The sequence below is a fragment of the Phytophthora cinnamomi genome (genome assembly GCF_018691715.1).
Source record: "Phytophthora cinnamomi strain GKB4 chromosome Unknown Contig3, whole genome shotgun sequence".
Taxonomy (NCBI): Eukaryota; Oomycota; class Peronosporomycetes; order Peronosporales; family Peronosporaceae; genus Phytophthora; species Phytophthora cinnamomi.
The window spans coordinates 1271907-1295578 of NW_027150936.1; the positions used below are offsets into that span (position 1 = coordinate 1271907).

General features: G+C 53.6%; 10 protein-coding genes across 11 annotated transcripts; 6 read left to right on the forward strand and 4 right to left on the reverse strand.

The window, feature by feature from the left end:
• Positions 1-1394: 1394 nt before the first annotated feature.
• IUM83_09272 (Merozoite surface protein 1) lies at positions 1395-3062 on the forward strand (the record flags this gene model as incomplete). Its single annotated transcript, XM_067933701.1, has 1 exon — positions 1395-3062. The coding sequence occupies one exon, from the start codon at positions 1395-1397 to the stop codon at positions 3060-3062; it is 1668 nt and encodes a 555-aa protein (XP_067800041.1).
• A 308-nt stretch (positions 3063-3370) lies between these two features.
• On the forward strand, positions 3371-3589 carry IUM83_09273 (NAD(P)H-dependent FMN reductase LOT6; the record flags this gene model as incomplete). Its single annotated transcript, XM_067933702.1, has 1 exon — positions 3371-3589. One exon carries the CDS (start codon positions 3371-3373, stop codon positions 3587-3589), a length of 219 nt encoding a protein of 72 aa, XP_067799943.1.
• A 724-nt stretch (positions 3590-4313) lies between these two features.
• IUM83_09274 (uncharacterized protein) lies at positions 4314-4907 on the forward strand (the record flags this gene model as incomplete). The annotated part of the gene is made up of 1 exon (XM_067933703.1): positions 4314-4907. One exon carries the CDS (start codon positions 4314-4316, stop codon positions 4905-4907), a length of 594 nt encoding a protein of 197 aa, XP_067800000.1.
• A 125-nt stretch (positions 4908-5032) lies between these two features.
• IUM83_09275 (Proton-dependent Oligopeptide Transporter (POT) Family) lies at positions 5033-6919 on the reverse strand (the record flags this gene model as incomplete). The annotated part of the gene is made up of 2 exons (XM_067933704.1): positions 5033-5823; positions 5884-6919. The coding sequence occupies 2 exons, from the start codon at positions 6917-6919 to the stop codon at positions 5033-5035; spliced, it is 1827 nt and encodes a 608-aa protein (XP_067799948.1).
• A 1719-nt stretch (positions 6920-8638) lies between these two features.
• Positions 8639-9918, forward strand: IUM83_09276 (putative taurine dioxygenase; the record flags this gene model as incomplete). The annotated part of the gene is made up of 4 exons (XM_067933705.1): positions 8639-9196; positions 9263-9409; positions 9481-9643; positions 9710-9918. The coding sequence occupies 4 exons, from the start codon at positions 8639-8641 to the stop codon at positions 9916-9918; spliced, it is 1077 nt and encodes a 358-aa protein (XP_067800042.1).
• Positions 9919-11583: 1665 nt separating this feature from the next.
• Positions 11584-13451, reverse strand: IUM83_09277 (Proton-dependent Oligopeptide Transporter; the record flags this gene model as incomplete). The annotated part of the gene is made up of 2 exons (XM_067933706.1): positions 11584-12560; positions 12977-13451. 2 exons carry the CDS (start codon positions 13449-13451, stop codon positions 11584-11586), a joined length of 1452 nt encoding a protein of 483 aa, XP_067800043.1.
• A 670-nt stretch (positions 13452-14121) lies between these two features.
• On the forward strand, positions 14122-15425 carry IUM83_09278 (Poly ADP-ribose; the record flags this gene model as incomplete). Its single annotated transcript, XM_067933707.1, has 4 exons — positions 14122-14685; positions 14754-14900; positions 14971-15133; positions 15211-15425. The coding sequence occupies 4 exons, from the start codon at positions 14122-14124 to the stop codon at positions 15423-15425; spliced, it is 1089 nt and encodes a 362-aa protein (XP_067799940.1).
• A 732-nt stretch (positions 15426-16157) lies between these two features.
• IUM83_09279 lies at positions 16158-18023 on the reverse strand (the record flags this gene model as incomplete). 2 transcript variants are annotated; one of them, XM_067933709.1, is made up of 1 exon in its annotated part: positions 16158-18023. In XM_067933709.1, one exon carries the CDS (start codon positions 18021-18023, stop codon positions 16158-16160), a length of 1866 nt encoding a protein of 621 aa, XP_067799942.1. The 2 variants fall into 2 exon arrangements, with proteins under 2 accessions (XP_067799942.1, XP_067799941.1); XM_067933708.1 differs by having other exon boundaries at positions 16158-17606.
• Positions 18024-19033: 1010 nt separating this feature from the next.
• On the reverse strand, positions 19034-20440 carry IUM83_09280 (Proton-dependent Oligopeptide Transporter; the record flags this gene model as incomplete). The annotated part of the gene is made up of 3 exons (XM_067933710.1): positions 19034-19528; positions 19753-19898; positions 20170-20440. 3 exons carry the CDS (start codon positions 20438-20440, stop codon positions 19034-19036), a joined length of 912 nt encoding a protein of 303 aa, XP_067799804.1.
• A 1798-nt stretch (positions 20441-22238) lies between these two features.
• On the forward strand, positions 22239-23453 carry IUM83_09281 (Poly ADP-ribose; the record flags this gene model as incomplete). The annotated part of the gene is made up of 3 exons (XM_067933711.1): positions 22239-22943; positions 23004-23166; positions 23242-23453. The coding sequence occupies 3 exons, from the start codon at positions 22239-22241 to the stop codon at positions 23451-23453; spliced, it is 1080 nt and encodes a 359-aa protein (XP_067799803.1).
• Between the last annotated feature and the right edge of the window lie 219 nt (positions 23454-23672).

A 23672-nucleotide genomic window follows, 5' to 3' on the forward strand; every position in this document is an offset into this window, starting at 1 on the left:
GGAATATCACTTCAACAATCTGTTTAATCAGGATACGCCAAAAAGACAAGTGCAAACCTCATGCGGTCTCGTGGTATTGCACAACTCAAGCACGAGCTGAACCACTCGTGCCTGTCCATCACAAGCTCACCAACAACAATACATGACATGTACTGTAGCACCACTTCTCCCCATTACTGTGAATCCCGTTCAGTTGGCCAACAGGGCCCACTCCAATAAATTCATCTGTTTTGCGCATCGATCTTGCTGGATGAATGGGGCCTCACTCTCACCGTGACGAACACCGGCTACCTGAAGCACTGGTAAGGCACCATCGGCGCGAACGAGTCCCCCGGACCACCTCGACGAACACGACGACGTGGGGTAGGTCCCGCCTAGCGAAGTTAGTCAAGGCGCAGCACATGGCGGCTCGTGCCATGTTGTACCATGGAGGAAGTGGTCGGATTACAGACGTTTTAAAGTGCTCAATTCGATACCGCCTGTGCGCTCGACTGCGAAAGGAGACCAGCTGAACCAACAGCAAAAACCTACAGCTTCACGGTGTTGGGTTAACTTCTCTCTAGCACGATATGGAGTAGGTGGCGGGAGGCTGGTTTCCGATGAAGAAATCTACACCCTAGGGGTGTGCCATCGCTGCGCCAAGATCAAGAGGATCTCGGTGGAAGCGGGATATACTTGCAGTCATGAACCGCTCAATAACAAGACTGCCAACACGATGAGCTAGGCTTGGCCACCAAGTGGTGGGCTTCATTCGCAGAGAACTAGTTTTACCTGGTAAATTCATAGTTTCTAGTAGAAACTTTCTACTGGTAGCGGCATTAACGCGTCGGTCTGCCATGGCGATCGTCGCCAGGCCGGTTCTTGAAACCCACCAAGTCGCGTACCATACTGCAGGGTCGCCGTGCGCAGCGCAGTGCTGCCAGAGCTGCATGATAAGTCTAGCAGAAGGATGCCAGCGGGGAGTGCGTGGTGGCCAACCAAGCGCGCGGTATCCACTGCTGTGCGTGCGTAGCCACATGATGCTGGTCCAGATGCCATTTCTCCTAATACGTTTGATTTTCCACAACGTGCGTATAGTATCCCAAATCTCCTTACTTTTTTTACACACGATTTGGAAATATAATATGCTTTATGTGCACTATTCGGAAGTTCCCGACACTTCAGCTGATTCTTGCCAAAAATATCCCGCCCGCTCTTAACAGTGTGATGGTAGACTGCGATTCAGGAGGGTACTCTTTTGGGCAGGTCTTGGGCATACAAAGATCCATATTATCCTGTAATCGAAAGGATCGAATTTCACGGTCTGCACTGGCTTGTCACATAGGGTGGACCTCAGACTCGGGATCTTCCAGCCAAAGCAGAATCATTTTCGAGTTTGACGAGGCAACCGCAAGATGAAGCTCTCTGCGTGCGCGGCCGCGATGGCGCTGGCCTTCGGCGCCGCCCACGCGTGGACGTTCGACGTCTCGGAGGTGGCTCCGCCTGAAGACATCGTGGGCGAGCACCAGTCGCTGCAGCGCTCCTGGACCGTGTCGAGCTTCGCGCAGCTGGAGCAGCTGTATCTGGCCATCCCGGGCCGCGTGTTCGTGGGTTTGGACCCGTCCCTGCTGCCGGCGACCGAGGCTCCCGCTACGGAGGTCCCTCAAACGCAAGCTCCTGAAACGGGCGCTCCTGCGACTGAAGCCCCCGTTACGGAGGCCCCGGGCGTTGTCCCTGGAGAGACTCCTGGTGTGGTCCCTGGTGTTGTGCCGGGCGTTGTGCCTGGGTTCGTGCCCGGCGCCGTCCCCGCGGGCTCGCTGAGTGGCTCCGGCTTCGGATGGAATGACAGCAGCCTGGCGGGCGAGACAATCGAAATCCCGACAATGATGCTGCGCAAGCACCACCGCAAGCACGAAGACGAGGATGAGGATGAGCAGCAGGGCGAGGAGACCGTCGTGGCCAAGATTGTGGTCACGGGCAACTCGACGGACTTGCTCAACATGATCGAGGCTGCGCCCCTGCACCCGCGTCGCAACGACGGACTCAAGCTCCACCTGAAGAACGAGGACGCCTATGGTGAGGGCTACGTGCTGACGCAGATCTACGTGTTCGAGAAAAACCTCCTGCGCCGCGTGACTACAGCGTTTTCGGGGGACGTTGTGCTGGACGAGGCTGTGGTGACGCTCGACGATGCCGAGGCGGACGTCAAGCTGGCGTGCGTGGGAGACGCCAACCTGTACCTCGAGTCCAGCTCGAACGTCACGCTGGCGTCGCTGGAGGTGGAAGTAACTGGAAGCGGACTCGCGCAGCTGGAGATCCCCTCGGTGAACCTGGAGGGCAGCCTGGATGTTGAGGTCGCCGGCAGTGGCTCCGTGGCTCTCGTCACGGATGCCCTGGCAGCCAGTGAGGTGAAGACCACCCTTTCGGGATCGGGCAATATTGTGGTGGACACGAGCGACCTGGAGGCCCAGAAGCTCGATGCATCGGTGTACGGTTCTGGTGTGGCGAGCTTCGCTACGGCGGGTGCTGTGGACAAGGAGACCTTGACGCTGTCGGGCCCTGGTCAGCTGCTTGCTGGATCGATTGTCGCGCGCAAGTCCGAAGTGGACGTGTGGGGTGACGGTGACATGCTGGTGCAGGTGACCGACAAGCTGACGGTATCCACGTCGGTGTGGGGCAGGGTAGGCTACGTGAACGCTCCGCCTACGGACGTCAAGATCAAGGGATGGTGGTTCTGGCGCGAGGCCAGCTCCATCGTGTACCCTGCGGCGGTGAACAAGGTGCTGATCTATGAGCCTGCAGCCGTGCCGACCAAGTACCCGGTGTACTACTCCATCGAGACGGCCGAGTCGGCGTTGTCGGACGACCCCGACTACGCGTTTGTGTCCGCCGAGCCCTCCAGTTTGACGAACTTGATGACCACGTCGCTCTCGAGTGTGCAGCAGGCAGCTAGTCCCACTACGGATGAGTCGCATGGCCTGTTCTACGCGTTCGTGGGCGTGGGTGTCGTGGTGGTGAACGTGGTGGCCGCTCGCTCGTGGGCGCAGCGTCGCGCGCGTCGCCACTACACACGTCTCCTCTAGGTACGCGGCGTGCCGCGGCAGCGCTCGTGAGCGTAGCTTGGTCCTGACCGGATGGCGTGGGAGAGCTGTAGTTTTGAAGAGCTAGAGGCAGCAACGGAGGTGTCGAGCAGTGATCAAATGTACGTGCGTTTTTTCGCAGGTAACTTGCCTTGCCCTTTGATTGGCATCACGGACTTCATCTTTAGTGTTTCGTACACCATTCCGTGGCAGCAGCTCGTAATCTGTGGGATGACGTGTGCTCTGGCCACCGGATGAAAATCAGACCCGTGGGTTAAATCTGAGAAACAAATGAAAACGGAAACGGAATCTTGGCACTCTTCGATTCACTGGAAAGCCGACCAAGACAAAACAAGATGGCCCTCACCGACGCGATTTTCGCCCCGTACGCCGCCGCCAAGGACTTTGCGCAGAGCATGAACCCCGTGATGCTGGCCGCGCTCGTCGCCGTCGTGGTGGTGGTCAACGTGGTCGCCGCCAAGTCGTGGCAGGCGCGTCGCAGCCGCCTCGAGTACAGCCCGCTGCTGTAGACACCGTCAACGACCGAATAACGTCCCGTGACCAGATCCTGGAGATAGGGGACGCGAGTCCAGGCGCCTAAAGGCTCATAGCGTCCCTCGGAGAGCAGACTGGGCGTCAAGAACTCGCTACTCCGTCTTAGTTTGTAGCTATCATAACTAACAAGGCGCGCGCCGCGCTGTAATCAACTTCGGAGCGTGTCTACTGTCTTCGGTTTGTTGTCTTCAGTTATTGCCGCAGCAACCACTACATGTCCTCGGCCACCAGAAGCTCGTGGCGGCGCTTGACCAGCATATGGTGAAGAGCTTCCTTCTCGAACTTCACCGTGTCGCACGGGAATATCTTTGCACAGCGCCGAAATTGCGCTACTGGACCTGCTCCCCAAGACGGTCATGACGTTGAGCGAGAAAATCGCGAGAAGAAATGCACTTCCAATACGTGCTCCAGGTGTAGGAAAATGCTGTACTATGACAGTTATTTCTGTAGCCGTGTATACATGTACCTGTTGTATCACGTGTAGGCCGTGGTGTCCAGAGACGTACTGTTGCTTGAGTGCGGCAATCACCTGCCGTTTACTCGCACTTCAGGAATGACGGTCCGACATGACGGTGTTGGGGCAACGGCGTTGCCGCCCTCTAAGCCCTACTTCGCTAGGCTGGCGACGCTTGCTGGTGTAGGAAGTCACTCACTTTCCGTTTCGCCGGGCTCACTCCAAACCTTCAGATTGACTCTACCATGAGCGCCGTTGCTCTTATCGTCGGAAGCGTCCGCGCCAGCAACAACGGAGACGGCCTGGGCGCCTGGCTCAGGGAGAGGTTCGACGCCGTCGCCAAGTCCGACACCAAGCTGGTCCTGGCCTCCGAGCTCACGGACCTGCCTTTGCCTATCGGTCCAGTCATGGACCCGGTGATCGCAGCCGCGATCAAGTCGCCGCTCGAGTACGCTGACCCGGCCGTCCAGGCATGGAGCCGAGCCGTCTCCGCAACCCCGGCCGTGGTGATCCTCACCCCGCAGTACAATTGGGGATACCCTGGTCACCTCAAGAACCTCCTCGACCACCTCTACACCGAGTGGAAGGGCAAGCCAGTGGTGCTCGTGACGTACGGGGGGCACGGCGGCAGCAAGTGCGCCGAGCAACTTCAGGTAGTGCTCAGTGGTGGCTTCCACATGGACGTGGTCGCTCAAGTCGGCATCAGTCTCCCCATGGAGTTCATCCGAAGCTCCGACCGTGTGAGAATGACGGACGCCCCTGACTTTCTAGCCGAGTACGAGGCGAAGGTGGACGAAGCATTCGCGCTGCTCCTCAAGAAGCTGCAGGGAGAGGACTAGACCGTCCAGTAGAGACAAATAGGACTCGATGCGAATAGGACTCCATGCCATCTTGCGTAACGTCACCTATTTTTTTCTTTAGCATTTATGCCCGACACACCAATTTTTCCTCAAAAGACAACCAACTACGCTACTGACACCACTCGATCTGGCTTGGACTCGTTTCCCTGCTCTTCGTCGGCGACAACCGGCGGAATCATTGCGAAGTTCATTTCACGCATCACTAGGACGTAAAAGAAGGTGTTGACCGCCATGACAGCCGCGAGTGTAAAGTACAGATACTCCATGTGGCCGTCGTTCAAGTCCGTAGGGATGTACTTGCCGAAAAGCAACACAAACACCGACAGCAGCGTGCTGCCCATGGAGTTCATGAAGAACCCGAGCGCGATGGACATACCGCACAAACTCAGCGGGACCTCCGTGTAGCCAATGTTGTAGGTCGAGATCTGGATGAGCACCGTCGCCAGAGACACCCAGCAGTACTGGGGGACAGCCGTCCACCACGGGATGTCGCTCATCGGTTGACCCCCGTCGTCATTATAGATGTACTGCGTCTCTCCGTTCGCATCCACGTATGTCAGCAGCGGCGAGTTGCGTCGGATAATCTCGAAGCAGCCAGTCCAGACCATTGCGATGATCGCCACGATGTAGCCGGCAAGCACTTTCCCGTATCGACTCGGCGGCTTGCCAACGTATTTCTCGTACAGAGGGTAGATCAGCTTGTCCAAAAGTGGCACGAACAGTAGCCCGGAGAATGGATTGAAAATCTGGACAGTAGGGCCTGGGATTTGGCTGGCGTCGGGAGAGCTGCCGAGACGCACGTCGGTTTGCTGGATGATAGTTTGGTTGTTGCCACGCTGGTTCTGGCAGACCCACCAAAACATGTTAAACGCATTGAACGGCAGGACACGGATTACTTGCTTCAGCCCTCGCATGGTTTCAGGGTCGAGTTCGACTCCAAGAGCGTCTGTGGCACCTTCTATGAAGGAGGAATCGCGCGCGTAGTAGACGTAGATTATTGTGGCGACGACCGTGAGGACACCGCACGCGTACGAAATGTTGTGGCCTATTTCGTCGTGATCCGCCAAGAATGCTGCAGGAAAATTGAGCAAAAAGGCTGACAAGTACATGACCGTGCCCAGTACAATCATCCTTGCCTGGAAATTGTTTTTGGCACGACGAAGAACGACGCGGATCACACTCCCGAGAGCGCTCCTCGTGGGGGGCACGTCCACGTAGCGTTTGCGAGTGAATAGCATCACTCCGACGAAGATCAGCAACATGAGCAAGCCGACGAGGTACACAGCCACGAAACCATAGTCAACGGGGATGGCACCAAAACCGTGAATAGCTAGCGAAGGAAACACCGCGTAGCTGAAGGAAATGCCAATCCGGGAAGCCCAGAAGTTCAGGCTGAAAAACCTCGCGCGCTCGTCTGGAGGTGAGGTGCTCGAGAATTGGTCACCACCAAACGAGACTGTCAGTGCTCGGAGGCACACTTGATTGAGTGCGACGCCACCGAACAGGCCAACGCAAAATAGAGCCTTGCTCAACGACTGCGTGGAGCGGATCGACGGCAACGCAGCGAGCGAGATGAGCACGAAGCCTATGGAGCTGGAGGATGCAGCCCCGAGCAGCGTCTTGAACTTGCCCAGAAACTCATCTGAGATGTAGCCCGCTGGAATGCACGCGAACTGGCTGAGCGAGTCGTAGGTAAGCTTCATGGAGTTGGAGCCCTTGTTAGACCATCCGAGCCGTTGAAAGAAATTCTTCAGGGACTGGTTGACGGCATAGCTTGCTACCTCCTCGCACACTGTCAGGACAAAGATGAAGACGCAGACCTTCTTGATGATGTTTTGCGAGTATTTGGAGGGCCGGGCTTCCCACAACTTGGTGCTGAGGGCCGTGGAAGGCTTTGGCGATAGCGTCTGGGTGCTGTAATCGGTGACAATCTTCGGCGTCGCGTTCTGCGGCGTGAGCAGGGGCGACGGGGATCCTGTGCGAGGCGCCATTTGTGCTTGGCGATGCAGATCGAGTTATGGGGCTGGTGGGTTCCGAATTCCGTCCAGCGATGCTTTGCCCGTACGGTCTCCAGTGGAGACTCCACTCAATCTGCCAGTCGAGCTTGCTCGACGAGCGGCTCGCATGCAGAAGAGGGATTTAATCCCGCTGCTCATGTTAGTCGCCTCTCATTGAGACCTTGTAGGGCAAGGCATCACGGCGACTTGGGTTGAATCCGGCAGCACAGGTGACGAAGCAGTTGCCTGTGCCAATTAGCTGCCGCATCCTGGGCTGGCTGCTCAAGTCGACTCTGCATTGGCTGCCGATTCCTCCAGTCGCAGCGCGCCGCAGCGAGGTGTCGGTGGTGCCTGCGTACTGATCCTGGCTCATCAAGGGAATCGATGTGTTTCGGGCGACACGCACCAAACATGACCTGGAATTAGTAGTACTTGCTAAAATAGTACCCAAAAGTACTACTACCCGATTTTAGACTGAAGAAATACTACTACTACGGTATAGTGTGGTATTCACAAGTAGTAATCTACTGGACTCAAAATGCTACTATAGTACTCCTAGCGTACTACTGATGAGTTAACCCTGACCGAGTAACCACGACTCCTATACTGCAATTCTAGATTGACTGGTTCTCGATTCGTCGCTCGGGGAAGATCACCATTTCTGAAACCGTGTCATAACCCGACACGCGAAACATGGGCTGCGCTGTGAACGGTTGCCAGGAGGGCGACGAGCTCAAACCAGATCCGTGTAGCGTATGTTCCAAGCTCATACACCACATAACATGTATGTTATGCGCTGTTGGTGTGCTTGAAGGTTCAAATTCGGTACTCAACGAGAGGTACGATGCGTATATTCTTTAGTGTTATGACTGGTTTTTCGTACTCACATTACGACTAGTAAATTTTGCTGTCTGAATTGTGCTCAGGCGGACTACCCAGACGTTGACGCCGCCGCCCCAGCAGCATCATTCTCTGCAAAAAGCTTGGCCCTCCTGCACGATTAAGCGCGCGGTCTGCAGTATCTGGACTCCGACTTCGTACCTTTGCCAAACCGCGCTGAGGAGACGTACTGAAGTGGTCCCGCGATGAAGGTAAAAATCGACTCCCCTCTATTGATCTGATAGCACGCATCCACCTCGGCAAGATATCGTCATCGCCGTTTCAGGAGCGAGTGTTCTCTACGGGGGGGGGCATTGTGATGGGGCCTCTTCGAGCCCGCACTGATAGCAGACGTGCAGATAAACAGGTACTACTCAGGCACAACAGGGACGAGATCGCGGTCATTAAGCAGGACGCGCGCAAGAGCAGCCGTGAGTAGTAGTAGATGAGTAGTTACTTTCTAAAATCACTACTAGTGTGAGTATGACCGCCTCGAATAGTCCTGGGTAGTACCGGTAATACTACTACCCACTTTTTACTGCTACTACCAATCCCTGAACATGACCGTGGAGATGGACGCTCGGTGATCAATGGCCCATCTATGTCGAAAGGCTCAACTAATGTCGACAATGGTCCATTTGACGGCCTCTCACGCCGTGTCACGAGTGGTTGAGTTGCAATGCCCAACCACAGACCGTGCCAAGCAACACGTGTACTACGTTGAAGTTGTACCCGTGCACGAAGAGAACGTCGCACGACACCCAGCTCTTTACCTCTCAGGCGGCACATTCGAGCGAAGTGGAAGCTCACTTCCCAACTTGCAACTCAAGCGCCATGGCCCCCAAGAATCACGACACCAACACCGCTTCCACCACCGTGGTGGCATCCTCGCCAGCCCCCATCAAGAACGCCCTCAACCGCGAGGTCGAGCACGCCCCCTTCACCCACCCGGAGCTACTCAGCGAGTTCCCCACCAAGACCTACGACCCGATCCCCGTGCTCCCGTACGAGGACCGCGCGCTCAAGGCCGACCCGACGTTCAAGAATCTGTTGGCCGACGCGACCGTGACGCACCTGGAGCCGAAGATCGGCACAGAGATCTCGGGTCTGCAGCTGCACGAGCTGACGGACGCGCAGAAGGACGAGCTGGCGTTGCTGGTGGCGCAGCGCGGCGTGGTGTTTTTCCGCGACCAGAAGATCTCCATCGAGGAGCAGTTGGAGTTGGGTCGCTACTACGGTCCGCTTCACGTCCACCAGACGGTGGGACACGCGACGGGTATTCCTCAGGTGCACGTCGTTCAGAACTCTCTCGAAGGTAGCGCGAAACGCATCAAGACCCAGGCTCTTGAGCCTGTGAATCTGTGGCACAGTGATGTGTCCTACGAGCGTCAGGTAAAAATTGTACTTCGAGGTGAATATTTTGGTAAATAAACTAACATTGACGAGTTGTTATCAAAGCCGCCGTCATACACGAGCTTCAAGGTGCTGACGACTCCGCCCACGGGCGGCGACACGTTGTGGGCCTCGGCATATGAGGCATATGAGCGCCTCACCCCGCAGTTCAAGACATTCGTTGAAGGGCTTACTGCCATCCACAGCAGCAAGGTATGTAGTTGAGTTTTTCACGTTCTCATTTGTGGATCAGCTCTCATGGGTTGCTTCTTGATGTCACGCAGCATCAAGCGGAAAGCGCCATCGCCAACGGCCAGACTCTACGCCGACCGATTGTTGAGTTCGAGCACCCGGTTGTTCGCACCCACCCCGTCACTGGTCGTAAAGCGTTGTACGTGAACGCCCAGTTCACGACACGAATTAACAATTTGTCGGCTGCTGAGTCCGGTACGTGACAAGTGGGACGATATTGATTGGCATCTCGTACTAATTAGTACTTGTCTGTCCTCCTAGATGCTGTCCTGCGTTTTCTGCTCGAGCACATCGCTCAGGGACAGGAGTTCCAGGTGCGCTACCACTGGACGAAGGACGCGGTGGCCATCTGGGACAACCGCGCCACAGTCCACTACGCAACGTACGATTACCTCCCGGGCAACCGCCATGCTGTTCGCGTGACGCCGCACGGTGAAATCCCATACTTCGAGCACCCCGAGAAGCCGTGAAGGGCTTGGAGTGGGTTGGCAGAGTAGGCCGTGCGTAGTGTGTGTGTCGTCTCGAGAAGAGTGTGAGCTTACGAAAATGTACTTTTAGGTAAGCTTTTAAGAAATGAAAACCTGCTACTGCTACAAATTTGTACGTATTGACATAAAACAGCCACCTCTAGACAAGGCAGATTTTGATTCTGTCGGGGGAGGGGGGTACTGTACGCCCCGCTCGGGCAGGTATAGATCGCTAAAACAGCAAACAGCACCCCTGCAGCGATGTTTCCTGGCGTTGCTGCTATGTGCTGCTCCTCGCTGAAGCAATCATTGTGCAGACGGTCTACGTGGAGCCGATGACTAGTTCTCCCTACGGCGTAGCCGTCGCAAAGACGGCATAAGGAGAAAGTATCGACAGTGAAATAGCCTTACGAAGACAGATACGTCATTGATCTGGTCGCACGACAAACTGTGGGAAAACATTTACGATACGGAAAATGAGTTCGTCGCTTGGATGGATTTCAACGTGGCGGGTGTTCATTTCCTACTCGGTTGTTCATGGATGTCTAGGAGCGCATACGTATTCCTCGGGATGACGTGAATTAGAAGGATGTAGATCGAGCGTAGCTCGCACTGATGCCAGGGCAGCGTGCGATCCACAAACCCCTTGTCCCTGCGTTTGCTCTTGGAATCCTTTGATTCGTTCTTCTCGCACTTTAGAGTGATATCGCTCTCCCGTCCGAAATGATCTTTCATGCGTACACTTCGCCTACTCTTGGAGACAGCGCTGCAGGCATACTTAGCGCCATGGCTTCCGCTGCGTAGGAGTGCAGGAGTGACGGTATCTTCAGCTTCAACGTGGCTACTCGGATCTATACCGAATTTAGCCATCTAGACACCAGGTGTGCAGTCCAAACTACGGGCAGTACCAGATCTGTACACGGGTTTTAGAAAAGGAATCAGTCCACGCTTAAATGTAGGCCCCTGGCAGCGACTTTTACGTTTTAAAAAGTTGCTTAGGTACCCCCCCCCCCCCCAAAAAAAAAAAATAAAACTACGTTGTAGTGACTAACCTAGTACTTCTCAAGTGTGCCCCCACACACTGGTGCCAGTTTTTTTCTCCCGAAGTGGCAAAACTCCTAGATTTCAAATTATTGATGATGCATGTCCTGAAAGCCGTACTCCCGACTCGGGAGTCCCGAGCTACAAGGATGAAGTGAGAAATATCGGAGGGACGTCTTCAAAATAGTTTATCCTCAAAACACGAGCCCAGCGAAGTGCTCGAAGTTCGAGCCTTGAACATACATATGCAACAACAACTTTCTGTTTTGAGGTTGGATGTCACATTTTAACGGATAAAAAAACAATAATATAAAAAAAGAATACATGTACTGTATGTACAAAGACAGTTGTACTGTAGAAGTGAGACCTTGTCAAAGGTCTCACTAAGAAGTACTGCTTGAAAGCGCAAAAGTTCGTTCACCTTCATCCATAAGGCCAAGAAGATTGGCAAGAACCTTGTTTATTCAGTTGTGTACCGTAGAGTGACAATAGGCTTGGGAGCAGTGGTGAAATTGATATACTACAGGAGTATGTGGGTGGGAGGTCACCATCACGCTTGTGGTAGAATTCGAGAAATTGCAGCAACAAAGATAACACCAGCAGATGTACTCAATTAATACTCCGTTGTCAGTTATTAATGCTAGGACGACCAATAAAAAACTTCGACACCGATACCTCCTTGCCGCCCTCCTCGGTGGATTCCTTGCCCAACTGAGAGACCATTCCAAACTGCATTTTCTGCATGACCACGACGTACGCGATAGTATTAATAACCATCACAGCAGCAATAGCGAAGTACATGTACTCCAGGTGGCCATCGTTCAAGTTCGCGGGGATAAACTTGCCGAACAGCAACACGATCACCGACAGCAGTGTACTGCCCATGGAGTTGATGAAAAGACCAAGCGCGATTGTAACGCTCCGAAGGCCCATTGGGACCTTGTCGTACCCGACGTTGTACGTTGGGATCTGAATCAGCACTGTGGCCGTGGAGACCAGAACATACTGGGGGATGGCTGCGTACCAGGGAATATTATTCATCGGCTCCCGTCCATTTTTGTTCAAAATGATCTGGGTTACTCCCTCTGCATCCACGTAGGTCAGGACTGGCAAGCCGCGACGAATGATCTCAAACACACCCGTCCACACCATAGCGATTATTGCCACCACATAACCAGCTACCACTTTGCCGTATACACTCGGTGGCTTGCCAGCATACTTCTCGTAAAGTGGGTAAATAACCAAATCGAAGAAGGGGACGAGAAGAACACCAGGTCCAGGGTTGAAAAACTGCACAGTTGGTGCCGGAATTTGAGTTGAGTCAGGGGAGTGGCCAAGACGCAGATCCGTTTGCTGAATTATAGTCTGGTTGTTGCCGCGCTGGTTCTGGCAGACCCACCAAAACGTGTTGAACGCATTGAACGGCAAGATGAGGATAACTTGCTTCACTCCCTCGATCAGCTCGCGGTCAAACTCGACGCCATCAGAGTCGATGGCACCATCGATAAACGAAGGGTCTTGCGCGTAATAGACCCACAGCGCGGTAGCTACCACAATTAGTACACCGCATACGTACGAGATGTTATGGCCCACTTCCCCATCGTCTGACATGAACGCGGCAACAATGTTTAGCAGGAATGCTATCAAGTACATGATTGTACCGAGCACGATCATTTTTTTGCGCGGTAGTTGCGTGTAGCGCTGCGGACAACTACATGAATCACACTTCCCAGAGCGCTTTTTGAGGGAGGCACGTGCACGTAACGAGAACGGGTAGACATCAGTGTGGCGATAATACTGAGTACCAAGACCAAGCCGATGGCGTAGACCGTCACATATCCATAGTCAGCAGGAATCGCGCCAATACCGTATAGACACAGCGATGGGAATATAGCGTAATTGATAGCGACTCCCACATTTGACGACCACAAATTCATGCTGAAGAAATAATCCCGTTGCTCTGGCGGTGAACCAGGAGAGTATTGGTCCCCACCGAAAGAAACCAGCAACGAGCTCATACCGACTTGATTCAATGCGATACCCAAGAAGAGCCCAACGCAGAAAATCACTTTGCTCATCATTTGATTCTCAAGAACGGACGGTAAGGCCGCGATCATAATCAGCACGAAGCCCACCGAGCTGAACGATGCAGCTCCAAGAAGAGTCTTGTATTTGCCCAGATACTGATCAGCAATGAACGCAGCGGCGATACAAGCGAACTGACTCAGCGAGTCGTACGTGAGCTTCATGGAGTTGGATCCCTTGTTGGACCACCCAAGCTTCTGGAAAAAGTTCTTGAGGGACTGATTGACGCCATAGCCGGATAGCTCCTCACAAAATGTCAGCGCTAGCAGGAAGATGCAGACACTCTTCATGACGTTCTTGGAGTACTTGGGGGCTCTGGCATCCCATAGCTTGGTGCTGTAACCGGCGGTGACGACGGGCGTTAGCGACTGTGGTGTCAGCGGGGATCTTGGTTCGCTGCTCTTTCTCATTGCTGCGAGAGCACGAAAATCGAGTTGTGAGGGTTACATCCAACCGATCGTAGAAGACTTTTGAATGTGATGTGTGTGTAGTTAGATACACTGTACAGCTACGGCGTTTGTGTGAGTACTGGTACCAATGGACCATGCTGCTGGGGGCGGGTGTGCCACTTACTACGAATCGTGAGCTTGCATTGGCTGCTGTATCCACGAGGGTGTACGTGAGACCATCCTGGCACACCAGTTGTATGGGTGGCGCACGAGGGAATGTTGCCCTCTTGTAAACGCATCCCGAGATTTCGTTCAAGTTGGCGAGCAAATCAAATCTTGGTCGTTGGCAAACGATGAGGTTATCAAAGAAGCAGCTGGTTAGACCTCCAAACAGCTCCGGATCTCTGAAGGTCTCCGCCGTCGAATACGACGTTGCCCCAGCGCTTGCCCTAACTGGACTACGGCTGTACCAATCCGCCACAGGATAACCCAGATCACCGAAGTGCTTCGTGTAGCTCTTGCCACCATGCGCTCCAACAGGAATTGCTGTAATCCACAGACATCATTCCGGCCATAGGCATTGAGTTGTGTGTACCCCCTCGAGATGCATTAGGGTTGGAAGGCTCGACTATCAATGGCAACGCCTTTGAGCGAAGTGGAAGCTCACTTCCCAACTTGCAACTCAAGCGCCATGACCCCCAAGAATCACGACACCAACACCGCTTCCACCACCGTGGTGGCATCCTCGCCAGCCCCCATCAAGAACGCCCTCAACCGCGAGGTCGAGCACGCCCCCTTCACCCACCCGGAGCTACTCAGCGAGTTCCCCACCAAGACCTACGACCCGATCCCCGTGCTCCCGTACGAGGACCGCGCGCTCAAGGCCGACCCGACGTTCAAGAATCTGTTGGCCGACGCGACCGTGACGCACCTGGAGCCGAAGATCGGCACAGAGATCTCGGGTCTGCAGCTGCACGAGCTGACGGACGCGCAGAAGGACGAGCTGGCGTTGCTGGTGGCGCAGCGCGGCGTGGTGTTTTTCCGCGACCAGAAGATCTCCATCGAGGAGCAGTTGGAGTTGGGTCGCTACTATGGTCCGCTTCACGTCCACCAGACGGTGGGGCACGCGAAGGGTATTCCGCAAGTACATGTGGTCGAAAATACCGTGGAGGCGAGCAAGGATCACCTCGAGGCTAATCTCTACCGTCACTTCAACCAGTGGGTGTGGCACAGTGATGTATCGTATGAACGCCAGGTAACGAAAAATCCCGAATTTTGCAGGCGTGCTCGTAGCAAATGTATTAACTGTTGTGCTGCTTGTAGCCACCTTCTTACACAAGTTTCAAGGTCTTGACGACACCACCTATCGGTGGGGACACGCTTTGGGCTTCAACGTACGAGGCGTATGAGCGCCTAACACCGGTATTCAAGAAGTTTGTGGAGGGTCTTACGGCCATCCATAGCAGCAAGGTACGAGTAAAACAAAGGGACCCTGGCGCATACTTCCTGGTGAATTCGGGATTGCCATCGTATTGAACAGCTGCAAGCGGAGGCTACAATTGCGCAGGGCCGGACCCTTCGCCGCCCTGTCGTGGAGTTCGAGCATCCGGTTGTTCGCACTCACCCAGTGACGAAGCGCAAAGCACTCTATGTAAACAGTGAGTTTACTACTCGCATCAACAACTTGTCGGCTGCTGAGTCAGGTAGGCTATTGGCGAACTGTTCCAGGCTGATCTATAAACGCGAACTTACGAACTATCTACGTTTTCGTTTTTTGCAGACGCAGTGTTGCGTTTCTTGACCAACCACATCGCCCAAGGACACGAGTTCCAGGTCCGCTTCCATTGGACCAAGAATGCAGTAGCGATTTGGGACAACCGTGTGACTGCTCACTATGCCACCTTCGACTATTTGCCGGGCAATCGCCACGCCGTTCGTGTGACCCCACACGGCGAGATTCCGTATTTCGAGAACCCTGAGAACAACCATCCTTGAGTGATTGCACTCGACGTCAGCTTTATGCAAGCCGGCCCGTTCTACCAATCACTACGTGAGCAGTAACTAGTTCCTGTTTGCGTGTGCACCAATACCGAAATGACGTTTTTGCAGTTGTATAAGAATGGGTGCAGATTAATATTGCCACTATGGTGACGTCAGGAATTGAAAAACTGGAATAGTTTACGCTGGCCTAACTGAGATACGCACGCCTTGAACAAACCAAACCAACCAAAGTGCAAACTATTGGTTCAAAGTTATGTTTCACGACTGTTGAACCAATTCGAGCCGTTACTTTGGTTTGAACGTCACCAGATCAACGCTCTTGAACTCCTCCTGAGGTTTGGAGTTGAGCTTCAGAACTCGCGAGTTGAGCCCAAGTCATCGGAGCAGTGATTAAATATTACATGCAGTTCTGTTGGTGACTTACCGGTTCGTCTGGAAGCTGAACAAATTTACAAACTCATTCCGTGGATTTCAGAAACACATCGCTAATCAAACGCGTGGAGAATTCTTTTTTCGGTAGAAACTTGTGGATGGTTCTGCCGGAAGGTGGTTATTATCTACCTGACGGAAAATACACTCGCACCAATTTAGAATGCATGCCTAGCAGTTCATTGGCACTACACAATATTTGTAGGGAAACGCAAATGACACCGTGCAGTTTCATTGAATTTTGTGAACTGCAAACAAAGGATGAAGTATCCCAACTAAGAGAACTACTGTTTCCCATCAGTCGACGCTGTGACGGGCAGCCGAGAGATTGTAAGCGGGTGCGTCCTTCTCCTTCTCCTCTGTAGGATTCTCCCCCAACCGAGGTATCATGCCGAACTGCATTTTCTGCATTACCACGATATAGAAGAAAAGATTGAACGCCATCACCCCGGCGATTGTGAAGTACATGTACTCCATGTGGCCGTCGTTCAAATTCGCGGGAATATCCTTGCCAAACAGCAAGACGATCACCGACAAGAGCGTACTGCCCATCGAGTTCATGAAGAGGCCAAGCGCAATAGATACACCACGAAGAGCCATTGGGACTTCAGTGTACCCGATATTGTACGTCGGAATCTGGATTAGGACTGTCGCCGCGGCCACGAGGACGTACTGAGGAATGGCGTTGTACCAACGAATATCACTCATGGGCTGTCCACCGTTGTTGTTGTAGATGTATTGAGTTTCGCCATCCGCGTCTACGTAGGTGAGAAGTGGTGAACCGCGGCGGACAATCTCAAATACACCCGTCCACACCATCGCAACAATTGCTACAACGTAGCCAGACGCGACCATACCGTATCTGCTCGGAGATTTGCCGACAAACTTTTCGTAGAGTGGGTAGACCAGGTTGTGGAAGAACGGAACAAGCAACAAGCCCGGGCCTGGGTTGAAGAATTGCACTGTTGGCGCTGGAATTTGAGTTGAATCAGGGGAGCTGCCGAGACGAACGTCCGTTTGCTGAATGATAGTCTGGTTGTTTCCACGTTGGTTCTGACAGACCCACCAAAACATATTGAACGCACTGAACGGCAAGATGACGAGAACTTGCTTGACGCCGCGAATCAATTCCCGGTCAAACGCGGTTCCATCCGTATCCGTAGCATCATCAACCATGGATGAATCTTGTCCGAAGTAGATCCAGAGGGCGGTGGCCACGACAATGAGGACACCACAAACGTATGAGATGCGATGCCCGGTCTCTCCATCGTCCGACATGAATGCCGCAATAATGTTCAACAAGAACGCAGCCAAGTACAAGACCGCACCCAGTACGATCATTTTAGCGCTAAAGTTGTGTTTCGAGCTACGAACAACCACATGGATCACACTTCCAAGCGCACTCTTCGTCGGCGGGACATTGATGTATCGAGAACGGGTAGACACCAGGTTCAGTATGATAGATAGCATTAGAGCCAAGCCAACAGCGAAGACAGCCACGTATCCGTAGTCGGCAGGAATCGCGCCGATACCATACAGACTCAGAGACGGGAATATAGCATAATTGATGGCGACACCCAAGTTTGACGACCAAAAGTTGATGCTGAAATACGATGCTCGCTGCTCGGGTGGAGACGCTGGAGAGAACTGGTCACCGCCGAAGGATACCAACAAGGCTCGAATGCCGACCTGATTCAGTGCGATACCCAAGAAAACACCGGCGCAGAAAAGCACTTTGCTCAGCATTTGATTCTCAAGGACTGAAGGCAGCGCCGCGATCACAATCAGCACGAAGCCCAGCGAGCTGAACGATGCAGCTCCAAGAAGAGTCCTGTATTTGCCCAGATACTGATCAGCAATGAACGCAGCGGCAATACAAGCGAACTGACTCAGCGAGTCGTACGTGAGCTTCATGGAGTTGGATCCCTTGTTGGACCACCCAAGCTTCTGGAAAAAGTTCTTGAGGGACTGATTGACGCCATATCCAGCGAGCTCTTCACAAAACGTAACGACGCAGAGGAAAATGCAAACGCTCTTCATGACGTTCTTGGAGTACTTGGGGGCTCTGGCATCCCATAGCTTGGTGCTGTAACCGGCGGTGACGACGGGCGTTAGCGACTGCGGGGTGATCAGTGGTGACTGCGGCGGATTGCTCTTTCCCATATTGTCCCAAGAGGTGAAATTGAGTTGTGGTCGTGAGAGTACTGGACCCTCTTGCCGCGCTCTTGGGTCTCGGTAGCGTTGAATCCAAGTACCTGGGCTCCACGAGGAAGGGTGCTGCTTGGCGTGTTGTAGAGGTTGCTGCTCAGCTAACGTATCGCATTTCGTTGGCGGCGCGGTTGCAATGTGTTGTTGAGTCCTGCCGTGCAAATCACGCCGACGCTAGGCTCATTGACCACGAGCGAAGGCCACCAATTAGGCGTAGCGGCTTGCCCAGCTCGCGGCAGTTTGGCTGGGGGAGCCGTAGCATTGGCTGCGGGGGCCTCCAGTTAGTGTGCTCGATTTGTTCAGTGTCGGTGCTCAAGATGGGTCTGCACAATCAGCGACCGGGATGGACTGGGCATCAACCCCTTCAACTTGTCCAGGGAAGGCGTTACGATCGCGGCAGAAAAGCTTTCAAAGCAATTCAGAACGGACCTCCAAACAGTCCTGCGTGGTCCGCTACGGGCGACGGACTGGGCGCACGGCTTGGCGCGTACACCAATACGTGGTGGCTTGGCGTATTCGTCGACACGCGCTTATCGATGATAATAGATGCACATCGTTGAGTGAGCCGGGCCCCTTTTCTCTAATCGTGCCGCTGGCTGGGGGTACACGTGCTTACTTTGTGTTTTTGGCAGTAAAGGTGAGATATATTCACTTCGTTTTACAAAAGCTAATGAATTCTAAACCACCTTGATCGTCCTACATCCATTTACGTCGTCGGCCGGCCTTCAGCGCCTCCATCCCCTGGAATCCGAGGATGCCTCGGCTGTGTTGTTCAGAACTCCAATACGAATCCGACGAGCTGGCAACTGATCCAGAGCTATTGATGACCCGCTGGAATGTGCAGATGATACAACTAGTACATGTATACCCAATAGCTAGTGTCGTTCATTTATATTGCTAGCCCAATTGACTATGCCGGACGGATGAGTGCTCGGCGAAGGCCGCGGGAACTGCGACAGCATTCCTTAAGCAGTGTTGGATTCCTGCGCCTTGGCAGTGCTGCTACTATTTATTCCAAACTTCATCCGGTTCATGACTACCACGTAAAAGAAGATATTGACGACCATGAGCGCACCGAGTGTGAAGAACAGATACTCCAGGTGGCCATTGTTCAGGTTGGCCGGGATGTACTTGCCAAAGAGTAACACGATGATGGAGAGCAAGGAGCTGCCCATTGAGTTGACGAAGAACGCGAGCGAAATCGAAGTGCTGCGCATGCTCTGAGGAACCTCCGAGTAGTTTAAATCGTAGCTCGGAATGCAGATCAACGCGCCGGCAAGCGAGACCAGCAGATAGTGTGGGATCGTGGTCCACCACGGAATATCGTTCATGACTTCACCTCCATCGTCATCGAGTAGGAACTGCTCCACGCCGTTCGTGTCCACATACGTGAGTGGGTCAGTACCGCGGCGGATGACTTCGTAAGCGCCAGTCCAAAACATCGCCACCACGGTGACGCACTAGCCGGTAAGAATTTTTCCGTATGGGCTCGGAGGCTTCCCGACGTGCTTTGTGTAGAGCGGGTAGATCACCTTCTCCAGGAAAGGGATGAAGAACAGCGCGGCCAAAGGGTTAAAGAGTTGAACATTGGCCCTGGGACTTGACTGGCATCAGGAGAGCTACTGAGGCGAGTATCGGTTTGCTGGATGATCGATTGGTTATTGCCACGCTGGTTCAGACATACCCACCAAAATACGTTGAAAGCGTTGAGAGGGAGAATCCGAATGACTTTCTTGACATCGCCCACCACCTTGGCGTCGAAGTCTCCTCCCAAACCTTGCTTTGCACTCACCATGAAGGCGGGGCCGCGGCCGATGTACACCCATAGAACTGTTGCAATTACAATCATCACTCCCGAAGCGTAAGAGATGTCATGGCGACTTCCCCTTGATCCGACAAGACGGAGGCAAGGATGTTACATAAAAATGCGGCAGTGTACAACAGTGTTCCCAGCACCACCATCTTTGCACGGAAGTTTGTTCTCGAGTGGCCAAATACAACACGAATGACGACTGCGATTGATTGCTTAGTCGGAGGAACGTTTTGAACTTGCCAATGTGTTCGTCTGACACGTATCCCGCGGCGACACACGTGAACTGACTGACAGAATCGTACGTGAGCTTCATGGACGTGGAGCCTTTGTTGGACCAGCCCAGCTTCTGGAAAAAGTTCTTGAGTGACTTGCTGATGGCAAACGCGGCGATGCCTTCGCAGATGGAGAGGACGATGAGGTACACACAGACGTGTTTCATCACGCTCCGCGCGTACTTGGCCGGACGCTGATCCCACAGCGTCGTGCTCACGTAGCTGGCGGTGACTTCCGGCGAGAGCTTCGGCGTAACTACCGGCGATGGGACAGGCTGCTTGGGCATTGGTGCGGTCGAGCTCAAGTTGGGGAATACGTTCACTGAGAGCTGGGCGGCTAAAGGGATGCGAATTTACCAGGAATCAGCAACGGGGACTTGAACATATACCTCTTGCCTCGCTGCTTCGTGTCGCCTATAAGATCCTGGGGGAGGGAGTATGGGGGTATCGTTCTGGCGGTGGTCCTGATACAGTCCATCTCGATCACGCCAGTCGCCAAGTTGAAGTGTCAACGGTTTCGCGGGCGATGATTGGATGCGTAGCAAATCAATAATACGTCCAATGACTCGAGTCCTATCCGACAGCGCACCCATGGTCTCCGCTAGCAATATTGTAGCCTCCGCTAGCACGAACAAGGTTGTCGATAGTAAATAGGAGCTGAGCCTCCGTGGACGGCACTTGGTGGGCTTGCATACCGTTACACTATCAATAGCGTGTCAGTGTCTCACATGTACCGTCGGAATTGCTGCTACCTTTCTGAGCACTGTGCAGCAAATACACGTCGACCCCGCTCACGCTGTTCATTTGACGGCACAAGCCTACGCCACCAGAACAGTACTCGTACACTCATCACGCATACTGATGCATTGCTAGCGGTCCATCTGCCGAGCAATTGGTTTTAGCTGGCTCCTTGAAAAGCCACACACGAATAGCGTCCATTTCATGCTATGGGCACGCTTCTTTCGACCGCATGGGAGGGTGGCAGATTTTTAGGGGGGCCGCGTGCGTTGCAGGCTCCGGGATAATGGCTCATTAGACCTCCAAATCAGAATTTGACAACTACGCGGTGAGCTGTGCAATCAGGGAAAACGAAGGTGCGACATGTTAGGGTATTCATCTCTCGGCCGAGAGCTGACCAAGGGATTGATATTGAAAGAGCTGAGAAGATATGATCAGTCGTTCACTTGGTCGGCTCCTTCGTGCGTGCACGAATCGCGCGAATTCTCTCTGCTTTTCACTCAGTCGCTGCATGTCATTCTTCAAAATCCCATCTCGCAACCGATCATCATGGCTCGCTCCACTCCCAGCACCCGATCCTCGCTTTCTTCGGCCCGCTCTGGCCCGACTTCGAGCTCCCTTCGCCCCGAGGAAGCCTCGGAAGAGAGGCGCAATGCTCGTCGGGGTTTCTTACAGCTCCAGGAACTGGAGAGTTTACGCGCGAGCAAGCGCGCGCGTCATCACTTCGGTCCATTATTGCCTGATAGTGACGAAGATGAAGACGTGGACCACGCCATTTTGGACAACTTCCAGGCGCTTGGGTACCGCGTACCAAGTTTTACCGTCACTTTCACTGCACGAAAATCACGATCTGCCCATTTAATCAGAATCCGATCGTCCAACTCGGAATCTTTCGTATTGTGCTAGCCGTAGTGGAATAAAGGGAGTAGCTGAGCTCGTGTCATCGTCATGGTGCTCTCGATCAGTAGCAGGCGGAAAAGGGAACAAAGGTTGTGCTTGGGCAACTAGGCCCTACCGTGCAGGGTAGGCAGCTTCTGACCTCGAGGTCTATTGGTCGCGTTTCATGCATGTCCAAAAACGACTACTCTCAGTTTACATCCAACAATATAACCTGTTCGTTTGTCAGACTGGCGCGTAAACAGGATCCCTCGCAGAGTATCCCTGTAGCTACAGCATGTAACGCAAACGCGCTGTTGCATCCTGTCCTGATTGGATGTACAGATCTCCAATTACAGGAGCTACAGCCTTACCGTAATGAGACCGGCTTCAACCACATCTTAAAGGGTCAACGCATGGCTGCAATAGACTGCTGATCACTTCTCGATTTGCATCGCGCCCCAGCTGACTATGCCCCCGCAGAACCAAGATTCTGAAACCCAAGTGGCCACCGTTACGACACCTACGGCGGCTCCGGTGAAGAATGCGCTGTTCCACGAAGTGCAGCACGCCAAGTTCGAGCACCCGGAACTGCTTAGCACCTTCCCTCCTACGACATACGACCCGATCCCCGTGCTCCCGTACGAGGACCGCGCGTTCAAGGCCGACCCGACGTTCAAGAACCTGCTGGCTGACGCGACCGTGACGCACCTGGAGCCGAAGATCGGCTCGGAGATCTCGGGTCTGCAGCTGCACGAGCTGACGGACGCGCAGAAGGACGAGCTGGCGTTGCTGATCGCACAGCGCGGCGTGGTGTTCTTCCGCGATCAGAAGATCACGGCCGAACAACAACTGGATCTCGGGAGCTACTACGGCCCTCTGCACATCCAGCAGAACTTGCCCCACACGGAGAAGTACCCAGAGATGCTCGTCGTCGAAAACTCCGTTGCTACGAGTGCAGCGGTGCTAAAGCGACACCAGTTCGACCCAGTGAGTGCTTGGCACACCGACGTGTCCTACGAGCGCCAGCCTCCTGCCTACACACTTTTCAAGGTGCTGACGACCCCTGATGTCGGTGGCGATACGCTTTGGGCATGCGGCTATGAAGCATACGACCGTCTCACGCCAGCATTCAAGAAGTTTATCGAGGGACTTGTTGCCGTTCACAGCGGGAAGGTAAACATCGTTACGAATTGCTTATTGTGTCTGTGACATTGACTGTTTATGTATTCACAGAGCCAAGCTGACCATGCGATTGAAGCTGGACACATCGTTCGCCGCCCAGTGGTTGAGTTCGAGCACCCCGTTGTACGTACGCACCCAGTCACGAAGCGCAAAGCACTCTTTGTCAACGCTGCATTCACGAAGCGCATCAAAAATTTGTCGTCATCTGAATCGGGTACGTTTCTTCACTTAAATAGGTCTATGATTAGCTGTGACAACTAACGCACAGCTTCGCGTGCCGACTTTGAAGACGCCGTGCTACGCTTCCTTTACAAGCACGTTGCCGAAGGCCACGAGTTCCAAGTTCGCTTCCACTGGACGAAAAATGCGGTGGCGATCTGGGACAACCGTTCGACCTTCCACTACGCTACTTTCGACTACTTGCCGGGAAACCGTCATGCCGTTCGCGTGACGCCGCACGGCGAGGTCCCGTACTTCGACCCGGATTCTACCTCTCCATAGGTTGCCTATGGGATACGTATGGGGTACCACTTGGTGTGTGGCGACGATAACTCAGAAAAAAGGGAAAATAACATGTCGAGCAATGATTGTTTTGTAGTTTCCTTGACCTGACGTTTCTTAGAGTGCTTTTGATTCTCTTGAATTTGTATGCGCCGCTCGCTGGTTTTGTGTCAAATGTTTTGCGTTATCTTCTGCTTTTGGCGCATACAAGTTCGTTAA